Here is an 11,670-nt window from a genome sequence, read left to right as displayed (position 1 = left end):
TAAAGTACTTTCTATAAAGCTAGTCAGTTGTGCACTTTCTCTTTCATCCTTATTCCTTAATATATGAGTTTAACTTTCATCACCTATATAAAGAATTGATTCTCTCTTCGTTCGATTTTCATCACCTATATGAAAAATTGATTCACTCTACGTTAGATTCTCACCACCTATATGAAGAATTGATTTTTTCTTCGTTTTATGCTCACCACCTACGTGAAAAATTAATTCTCTCTTCTCCGTACGTGTAGTCTGTAGATAGGGATTCTCTAACCTACCTACCACCGAATACAATAAATAAATAAATAAATAAAATAAAAAGTCTTTTTCTATACAACTAAAGATGAGTGCGTTTGCTCTACAATTTGGCAATGTTAATTATGAAATACTATGAAAGAAATAGACATGAAAGAATATTGAATTGAATGTAATTGTCTACTCTAATTAAAGCTCATAGTTGTGTTTGTTTATATTGAAATATTCCATCATATTTCTTTCATCCCATACCTTCGTAAACAGAAAGATAATAAAATGAGAAATGATTTCATTTTATTCCAAACCTTTGATAGTGAATTGTTGTGCGGGGTGATTGGAATAACGCCAAAACTTTTATGCTGTCTAATTATGGATTCACGTGAGCTTTTGTAAAATAAACATTTAATTTCTATGTTTTATTTTTACGGTACAATTCCAATTAGCCCTACAAATGTCAACCCTTAACGTTCTTGGATTGTTTTGTTCTTCTGTTAAAAATTGTTCTCTAGTAAGACACTTTGGACCATCATAACTACGATACATGAATATATATATATATATATATATATATATATATATATATATATATATATATATATATAATAAGATTCTTGAAGCTAAATTAAGTCATTATTATGTCATAAATAATCATAAAAGTCAAGCGTAATAGTTTTAAGTACTTAATAACGTATTTTATCAAATAACCAGTAAAATAGTAAACCGGATCTATCATAACTATAAAATAACATAATCCGACAAGTTATTAAAGATCCAAAACCTAAATGAAATGAGTTTTCAAGAAAAACAACGCTAAGCATTTTAACAAATTTGTTTGACTATTTTACCGATAAACCGCTTAATAATTCTTTATAATTACTTGAGTCCAAAATAAAAAAAAAATTATCAAAACACCAAGATGATATGGAATCATTTTAAAGACATAATTTTATTTAACTAGTAAAATTCTTATATATCTATATTATCATATTAATCAAAAATTTCCATATATATGACTTTTTTTTTTCGAGTATCCCAAAAGTTTTATTATTTTGATGAAAATATCACTAAACTGGATATGACTTTAATATATATATATATATATATATATATATATATATATATATATATATATATATATATATATGTATATGTATATATATATTAATATATAAATTTTGTTAAAAAAAAAGTTTGCTTAATTATAGCTTAAAAAACGTTTAGCGAGTAAATTTTAATCCAATTAAAAAGTTTCTTTTAAACAAACAAGTCAACTTAATCGGTCAACAATCAATAGTTAATTTTCAAACTTCTTTATGAAAGAATTAGCTAAGCTAGCCTATTAGATTATCTTAAAATAGAAATAAATAGAAAATATGAAGTACTATTATTACAAGTTTTACTTGCTATTTCTCTTTTGTAACGTGTAACAAACTTTAATTTAAGATTAAGGGCTTATTTGGCAAACGATTAATTGTTGATAGATGATTGGAGTAACTGATTTGATTTGGTTATTTTGAACACACCGGTTAGACTTGCTTGTTGTAAATAAGTTGTTTCATAACAATAAGTTGTTTTAACATCTAATTTACTGAACGCTAACAATAAACGATAAATAATTTAACCATCAAAATATTTATTTGTACTTACTATCCAACAAGTTATTATGTGAAACCGTCACTAACACTAATTGTTATAGATATACCCACTTCTAATCTTACCTTATAGTAAAGAATTGGAGCAAAAACGATCAACACTATTTAATTAACTAATCCACCTACTAATACTTAATTTTGAATGTAATTCAATCTAATTAAGATGAAATAACTAATTAGACATGAATTAAGTTTTGGTAATTCTACTAATTTGTAAAAGTGTAAGAACCAAAAACATGACAATCTGCAATTTCGTATGCGGAATTTTAGTGAGATGGACCAAAAAAAAATTGAAAGCATAGAGTCTATACTCTATAGCGATAAGGGGTCCTGAAATTGACCACTCGTGGCAACTCACTAGTCGATGGCTTTCACGTTTAAACTTTAATCACTTAAAATTGATATTAATAATTCATAATTAATAACCGTCACTATTAAAAATAAAAATTATAATAATAAAATAAATAAAATTAAAAAAAATATGTTAAATAACAAAACTATCATCCTATCAAATCCTACACATAAAAATGATTTATTAACTTTACAAATAATCGTTATTCATTAATACTTCCTCAATTGACATTTCATCCAAGGAACAACTACCAAAGCAATCCACTTGCTAATTTTTAATTACAATTGTTTTATGTAATTTTTATATTGTAATAAATCCACTTGCTGATTTATTAACGGATCCGCGGATCCAGTTTTGCAAGACCTAAATCCGGATCCGCGGATACTGCCGATTTAATATTGGATTCGGGTCCAAAACGAGTCTGACTTGTTTTTACTTTTTTTTATATTTTTGAATGTGTTGAGATTGCAATAAAGCGATATTTATAGACTAATATTAATAATATATATAATTTCACAATCAATCACCCAAAAAAAATTATACAACTTAAAATTGTCTTGAAAATATTCAACAAACATATTAAAGTTGTTTATTACATAAATAAATATAGCCGATACACAATCTTTTAAATTAATTATTTATTTATTTGCTTACTTTTCCAATTATTATTTCATTAAATTTTCATTATTATCTCATTTTCTATATGGCAAAAAGAAAAGGAAAAAAAAAAAATAAGTAAGAAAAAAAAAAGACGAAACAGCAAACAAATAAAAATCAGAATATTCATCATGTATTCATGTTCTTCCCAAATACCCAAAACTCTTTCCCCAAATCCTAATTTTAATATATATTTGATATGTAAAAAATAAAAAAAAAATAAAACGGGTTCTCCAGATCCGCGGGTCAAGGTCTGGGTATTTTTCTCAGATTCGGATCCGACGGGTCTATATTTTTAGGACCCAAATCCGTGAAAACGGATACGGATCCATGGATCCGGATCAGGTCCAATACCCATTGTCATCCCTACTTCCATGAACTTATACTTCCTCCGCCATTCAATACTCAAAAAGAATAGAGATGTTCATGGGCACCCGGCTCGAAAAACGGGTGGATATGGACAACGTATTCAAAAAAAATAAAATTTAAACTAGTAATACCCGCTCGCCATGATAAATGGCCGGGTAGCGATGCTAAAAAATACGCGTGGGTATACTTGCCCGCATGTACTCGTGGGTATACCTGCCCGCATGCTTAGTTTAATATATTAATTATTAAATAATAATTCTAATTCTTTATGTTACCTCTAAATTACTTAACTTATTTTAATACTCTAATTTTTCAATAATTTCTATTTTTCTATTTTCATGTACTCTCTACAACTCCTAATTCCCACCATCCAATTCTCATTTTACTCTACTTTATATATATATATATATATATATATATATATATATATATATATATATATATATATATATATATATATATATATATATATATGTAATTTGAATATTTTGAGATTTTATGTATTTAAAGTATTTTGGACAATATATTGTATTATTTTAATTGTTATTAAGAATTAACTTTATGATTTGTATTGTATTTTAATTTTTATATAAAAATACCCGCTTACCTGCGGGTCTTACCCACTAAGAAAACGGGCGGGTAGCGACAAAAAATTATGCCTGCAAATGCGAGCGAACTTTTGAATATTTGAGCCCGCGAGTAGATTATTAAGGCATTACCAGGTCCGCTACCCGCCCATAAACAGCTCTAAAAAAGTACCTACAACTTTCTTCGGTTTAAATTAGTCACTAGGCTTTTCATTTCTATGCTAAACAATGCAATATTTGATCCTTATTATCTTTAATTACCGTTAACAAAAAAATTTAAAAGTTAATAGTATGCAAATATATATCAAGATAAATTATAAAAAGTTCACTTAAATACAGGGTCAATTCTTAGCCCATTCGGGTAGCCAACCCCTAGGGCCCCAAAAGTAATGGGATCAAATATTAAATGGTATTATTCGGGCTCAATTCTGAGCAACACTTATTATGTGATTTGTTTGTAATTTTTTTTATTTGAAGTAATTTTAAAATATAATGTTACAGTATATTTTATCTTGAATTATTTTTGTTGAAGTGAAAAATTTATCAATTAATAAAATAAAGACCTCATTTTAAAAGGATTCATAAAAATAAATAGGGTTTACAAGATTTTTGCTGTTGGCCTGTCGTTGGAGCCCCCGTGAAGAAACAATGAGACCCGTGAAAGCATTGTGAATGGGTCCGTGTTTTTCACGTAATTGATAAATAGTTTCATTTCCAGCCAACACAAACAACCACATCAACGTCTAGACACTCAATACAGGCTTCTTCTTCACTTGTTCTACCGTGCCAAGGGCCTTATAATGTGAAGCATATTGAGTATGATTGCTAAATACTAGTAAATAGTATTTTTTTTATTGATTTTTAATTTGTTAGTTGATTGATCAAATAATAAAAAGTGAAGTGTGTTTAGCGAATGTTTTTAAGTTAACAAAAATTAAAAATTTCCTCCGAGTAGCTTTTTTATTGTTCTTTTGATTTTGTGACTTATCTCTTTTAAAAATATTCATCAACCATCGATTAATTTTTATCAAAGATCTCATTATTTAACAGATAACCAGAAAGTCAATACTATTAGCTAGTCAAATAAGTCAACTGAATCAATCAACAACTAATTGTCAAACTTTCCCATCACTGTAACAAACTAACAAATTAATAGTAACTTATAGGCATTTCATAAACTCTCTTACACGAGTAAGTTTACAATAATATTGTTATTAAATCTGATAAAGAAATATTTATGTACTGAAATATATATACAATTATACAAACATTTGATAATGAAAAGATTTGAATAAATCAAAGACTAAAAATCGTCCTTTTAATTTTATGGGTAAAATTTGTAAGTATTTGATTTGTTCTTCTCTTCTGTTTATTTATTCTATGATTTTATGTTCATGTATCTCCTCAATCGTTTATTTTTTTTATGTACAAAGTTGTTTATTAACCTATTTTGTTTCACCTTAAAAACATAAATAACAAGTAAAAATCACTTATAATTAGTAAAAATCACCTTCAATCAGCAAAAAATTAATACAATTAATAAATATCGATAATCAGTAAAACCAGTTTGAATCAATACAACACAAGTATAATTTACAAGCATAAATCATAAAAATCAAGTGAACCAAATAGGAAATTAGCCTAACAGTTATTGATACCTCCACCATCCATTTGAGATTGCTATTAATAATGACATGTTATGAAGAAAAATATTATTATCAATAACAATCTTAAAGGAAAACTAGAGCCTTCTCTACTAATCTTTGATACCAAGAAGGCAAAAACCATAAACTTCTACTTAATATGAGTCATTCGTGCGTAGAAATCTAAAAAAGGCCGGTTTAAAACCGCAAACTAAATCAATCCAAACCCCACTAATCCTTCTACTTATTCAAATCTATTGCTTTAATGATGTTTTTGGGCATCTCTTCATGAACCAGAAAACAAATAGGACCCATGATTCTAATCATAATGTCAGCAAAGAACCAATAATTTCAGAAAACAGGAGATTCTCATAATGCAATGCAATGCTTTCAGTGCAAAAAATCATGCCAAAACATTATGTGATCATGATATACTCCTAAATCCTAATGATGTGCACAAAATCAAGCCAGAAATAGATCCTGAACAGACAAAATAGGATTATGATCATCAAATACAACAAAATCAAAAATCTTCTGCAAATTGCAATACATTTCAAGAACAGTTTTTAACCATCTATTCAATCTACCTATCTAGGCAATCTCAGCATTTTTCCAGCTGGTAGGATTATTTCAGATCCCATTACAAAACCCACAAGCAAATGATTTCCTTTACTTTCTTGTGCTTTTCGCATTGACGAAAGAATAAGCTAAATGACTAAACTTCTTACTGAGACTTGAGCCTCTCGGATGAACCGCTCGGTAAGTCGCCTGCTGGATTCAAGTCGGATCCGGTGGTAAGAGAACCGTTTTCATTGCTGTTGTCGGACACAATTGGGATCTTAACGGCAGCTCTCTCCAATTCTTTTTCGAGCTCTTCCTCTTTGCGCAACTCGGTGAACTGTTTGTCTAATGACCTGGCGGCTGCTAGCCATGCAGTTACAATCACCAATAGAATTCCACCGAGGTAAGGAGTAGAGTTGGCTAGTGATCCGAAGGTTAAGATCATGAATTGCTGGATTAGAGCACCTCCTGATTTTCCAAGGGGGTTGCAAACAACATCGATAGCTGCCTTCCCCTTGACCTGTAGATGCATCGCGTAAGATTTTAATGATGCATAAGCAAGCAAAAAATGGAGGAAACACAAGAATATGTTGCATAATCCTACATATTGGATTATGAATTGCTGAAATGTTACTACTAGTATATGCTTGGGTGATAAATATCCCACTTGAAATGAGGGTGGATGAGATTCAAACTCATGACCTTTGGTCAGAATGACTTCCAATAGCATGTCAAGAGAATAAATTAACCAAAAGCTTAAACTGATAATTGAGTCCCTAAAATATGTTAATTGCAATAAAATGATTACTTTCGGTTTACTCAAAAATTTTCCAAAAGCATTTTACTGAGCGAAGTTGATTTGTAACAGGTAACATATTCATAGGCCTCAACCATTAGCTTAGCTTAAGCTTTTGGTTGAATTGGTTCCTTGACATGGTATCGGAAGCCTACATGACAAAAGGTCACGGTTCGAATCTCAACCACCTCTCATTTAAAATGGAATATTTAGCACCACCTCTATGTTACATCCACACTTCTAGCCCAAAGGACTATCGTGTGAGGGGCGTGTTAGAGTAAATAACATATTTTGGGCCTCAACCATCAGCTTAAGCTTTTGGTTGAATTGGTTCCTTGACACTACCCTTTGATGTTTCTAAGAGAACCAAGTGCAATTACATAAGTATGAAATTTGTTCTGTTCCTCTCTGTATTTAGATCAAGAAACTACCACTCGATACTCTCATTTCGCAAACACAGTAGAAGTACTGAAACAGAAAAGAAACGTATAATTTTCAAGAGCACAAACCTTAGTGTCCTCATCCAAAGGAATGTAAGCCATTTCTTTGCAAGGATCAAATAAACTGTACTTCGCACTTTTGCTGAAAATATTTTGTAAGGCACCCACATAAACTGCTGCTAGAAGAGGTGTCATTCCCAACTTTCCAATTACAGGCGCAAGTGGATCACCAAACAAAATCAATGAGAAGAAACCAACTCCCGAGAGCAAAAGAACTGAAGGTGTAATGGCAGCAGCAACTCCCCAACCAAACTTGTCGAATATGAACTGGCTTGCAAGCATCATTGCGAAGGTCATTATCCCGGTTGCCGTTGAGAAATCACCCATGAAAGAAGAATATTCGTTCGGGCTCGGGAACTGAAGCATTCAGTTTCAATATCTCAGTGACACAACACTATTAGTGTAAAGTTCGATTAAGCACGTGACTGTAGATGAAGCGTTACCTGAGCCTTGAGCTTTGACTTCCATGTGACCTCAACAAGATTGATACTGATACCGTAAGCAACGACAACGGTAGCGAGATCCCTGATGTACTTCTGGGAGACCAAGAATTTCAAGCTCTCCATTGTTCCCATTTTGACCTTCTCCTGTTGAATTATTGCATAATAGGACTCATTAGAAATAAAAATAGTCCCTTTCCATCTTAAGGAGCCAAAAAAGCATTAAGGTCAACAAAAGAAAGGTTTTTTTTCATTGATGTTAACCATAACACTTGGTAAAACCAGCCAAACTCAAGTAAAAAGAAAGTCTCGCAACTCGCAATATATCGTAAGTTTACTAAATGTACTTAAACAATTATGACTTATGAGCATGAGCATCACAACACGTAAAAAACCAAACTATTGAAATCAAAGTAATCATTATGATCATCATCGTACCCGGTGTACGCCGCTCATAGGAAACTATGATCAAGGTATGGGAAGAAAATGAAGGCAGCAGCCCATACCCATAAAGGAGGATGCGGTAAACCATTGAAATCAAACTGATGGGGTAAAATAGGAATACAAGAAACAGTGCTCATTTAATCCTACTGACATTATAAACAAAGCTACAAAGATCAAAATCTGAGCAAGCAATAACGCAACTACAAACTAATATGGACTAGTTTTGAAATACATATGGAATGTGTCTGTTTCACGGCTTATATATTGATTTTTCTTACCTTCTTCTTCTGGCTGCGGGTGGGAAGTGGTACGAATGTATTGACCCACCAGTAAAGACCACAGATAGCAAGCCCCATAAGTACGACAATGCTCATCATTCCCTTAAGAGAGACAGCCCAACCATCTACACCAGGTCCCAAGTTTTGCCTGAGTTGGGAGAAATATTTCACTGTTCGTCCAGAGAAAATGAGGGCAACATTAGCTCCAAGCCCAAACAAAGGATAAAATCTCTTTGCTTCATCAATTGTCGTGATCTGTAAGATACAATAAACCATGTAAGAACTTTGCAGTGCAGGAAGATATTTCAACTAAATCGAGAATAAAGCAGCCACAACCATTCTTGATCAACAAAGTTTAATGGCTCCCTAGTGGGTGTTCCAAGTCCTATGTTCTATCACAAGAACTCAATTCATTTTAGCATCACAACATTATCAATGCCAACGTTCGAAAAACATGGAGAAAATGTGTATTGCCTAAGCTTAAACCTTTTTACTTCAAGGAAGAGAAAGTGACTTGATCTTGGAAGTTAACAAAGTCAACTTAACTTCCCTTACACGGGAAGGGGAGAAAACTAATCACATCCTATGTCAAACTCACAACATCACAATTCCATCAAAGGTAAAAAGCTCAAATCAAATACAACATATGATTGAAAGTCACTATAATTCAGCGAAAATGTTTAATCTTCAAGAGTGATCTTTTAGAACAAGGCCCGCATTCTCTTTGCGCATTTGCACATCGGACAAACAATTGCGAATCAAAAAGAGTACGAGTTCTAAATACCACAATAAGACATAATGGAAGCTACAAGTCACATTCACAAAAACTTGCATCCAATTAATGTCGAATATCTCGAGGACATGCATGGCATTTACTCTACACCACTATGATAAGTCAATCAGCCTGAAACATTACGTAATCTGCAAGAGACTGCCATATAGCGGACAAAGTAATGTGAATAGACCGTGAAACTCAAGTACATCATTAACATATAAGATGTGTTTGGCAAATGGCTTTTTGAGTGGTTTTTGGTTGGGTTTAACCTTGTGGCTTTTTGTTTGGTCAAACACGAAAAAAAAATGATTTGGTAAATGGCTTTTAAGCTTTTTGACCCATTTTTCCTAATAAGCAACCAATGGCTAACAATTTAACAAACATCTTCATAACATCTCTATAAAATTTGACTTAAACATCCAGCTTAATAGCTAGCAAAGCAGCCAATACTTTTAGCTTGACAAACCAACCCACAATAGCTCCAACCAACCCATTTTTCCTAATACGCAACCAACAGCTAACAATTTAATTTTAACAAGCATCTCCATAAGAGTTGAATTATACATCCGCCCAGCAAAGCAGCCAATACTTACAGCTTGAAAACCAACTGATAATAGCTCTCACCAATAGTCATTTGTAGACTCGTATTCTTTAGACGACATAAACGTTTACTTTCATATGAAAAACATAGAAGTAATAAACAAGCACATGACAAGACTCCAACCAATTGACTATCACCAATAATCCTCAAAAGCTACCAATATGCAGAATTCCTTTAAGCTCAATAACAAAACCAAACACACAACATATCATTCAAGTTACACCCAGAATCAAAGTAACAGAACAGTAACACCATAATCAGAAACTAAATAAACAAATAACAGGAAATAAGTAAATCAAAAGAGATTAAACTCAATGAAATATTCAGATATTCACCTGATTGGCGAATCCCCAAAAGAGCACAGAAATAACAACACTCCCCCAAAGCTCAGCCATGACATAAAACAAACAGAAACTCCAGATCCTAAGAATTGCAAGTGGACCAAGAAACCGCGGTCCGAGGACAGAAAGAAGCTTATCTGCCAGTGCTGTGGGGTGGAAATAATGACTCATGGGATACAATACAAACCCAAAAGCACCAAAGAAGGCAATAAATGGAAGAATCACAGAGTAAAACAAGGTTTTCCTAGGCAAAACATCAGCCAATTTTGTGTACAACACCATAAAACCAACAGCCATAGGCAAATTAACCCAAGTTTTCAAGAAAGGTATAATTTCTGCACTAGACCCTTTTGCTGTTACCACTAACACGTCTTTTGTATCCCTTAAAATTGTATAATTGAAAAGAATACAAAAGAACATCAATCCAAGCGGTATAATTTTCTTATAAGTGGTTAGCTCAATTCCCAAAAACTTTGGAGATTGAATTTCACCATATGAAGATTGCCCACCAGCTGCCGCAGCAGCTTCAGCCTTACAAATCGGAAAATTTTTCAAATTTTGCCCAAACCCTTTTGAATTTGACACAACTCCATGAAATTTCTGAAAACCATTTGATGAAAGACTAAACCCTTGAAGAAGATTAGGTTTCAAGGATGTTGGGGTGCTAATTCTTTGTCTAAGACTACTTTGAGGTGATTTGAAGACCCTTAATTTGGGGTTTGAAGGTAAAGAAAGAAGGCCTCTTGTTTGTAGAACAGCCTCCATTTCTCCTCCTTTACAAGAAGAAGATGAAAGAAATTGAATCTATTCAATAAAAAAGCAAATAAAAAAGATAGAATCAATTAATATCAAACACAAAAATTTCAAATAAATTGGAAAAACTAATAAAAACCCCAATTGAAATCCCAAGAAAGGAACTTTTTTCAAGGAAGGTAGAAGGATATGGTGATAAGGTGTTTGAAAAGATTTTTATTTTCTTCTCTAGTTTCCCTTCTCAGGAAGAGAATATGGGGTTGGCCAAACAAAATTGGTAAACTTTATAGGAGTATATGAATGAAATGGACGACGCAAAACCCTCAGTTGAAAAGGGTAAACAAAATTGGTAAAAGGAACACAAAAACTAAATTGTAAACATAAAACAATAACCACAAAATGACAGAATTGAAAGGGCACAACCAGAAATATCTTTGCAGAATTTTTAGGGGATTAATGGGAAATTTAGGTGATTTTGATTTTGTTATGCCGTGTTTTAATGAGAATCTTTTATGTAATTGTGGTTGAATGTAGAGTTTTTTTTCCTTGGGATGCCATAATAGAAAAAAATTATTTTGAATAATTTCATATATTTTATTTACTGTGAATAATTTTTACTATTTATTATTTTTAAATAATTTAATTTTTATATATTTTTTTCCTCACAGT

At 31.9% G+C, this 11,670-nt stretch overlaps 1 protein-coding gene across 1 annotated transcript; it reads right to left on the bottom strand.

Moving 5' to 3' along the window:
• Positions 1-5,986: 5,986 nt before the first annotated feature.
• LOC130818564 (plastidic ATP/ADP-transporter) lies at positions 5,987-11,467 on the bottom strand. The gene is made up of 5 exons (XM_057684730.1): positions 10,243-11,467; positions 8,532-8,786; positions 7,813-7,956; positions 7,379-7,726; positions 5,987-6,593 (listed from the first exon to the last, which is right to left on the bottom strand). Exons 1-5 carry the CDS (start codon positions 11,011-11,013, stop codon positions 6,237-6,239), a joined length of 1,875 nt encoding a protein of 624 aa, XP_057540713.1. The 5' UTR covers positions 11,014-11,467; the 3' UTR covers positions 5,987-6,236.
• Positions 11,468-11,670: the final 203 nt, after the last annotated feature.

The sequence above is a fragment of the Amaranthus tricolor genome, chromosome 1, assembly GCF_026212465.1.
Source record: "Amaranthus tricolor cultivar Red isolate AtriRed21 chromosome 1, ASM2621246v1, whole genome shotgun sequence".
In the NCBI taxonomy this organism is placed as follows: Eukaryota; Viridiplantae; Streptophyta; class Magnoliopsida; order Caryophyllales; family Amaranthaceae; genus Amaranthus; species Amaranthus tricolor.
Note: the sequence above shows the minus strand (reverse complement) of the source record. Positions and strands in the feature narration are given on the sequence as shown.

Coding starts and splice junctions, on each gene's coding strand:
- LOC130818564 (XM_057684730.1), bottom strand. CDS start 11,013: ATGGAGGCTGTTCTACAAACAAGAGGCCTTCTTTCTTTACCTTCAAAC. Junction 8,787..10,242: donor TTTGGGGATTCGCCAATCAG/GTGAATATCTGA, acceptor TGTATCTTACAG/ATCACGACAATTGATGAAGC. Junction 7,727..7,812: donor AGTCAAAGCTCAAGGCTCAG/GTAACGCTTCAT, acceptor TGAATGCTTCAG/TTCCCGAGCCCGAACGAATA.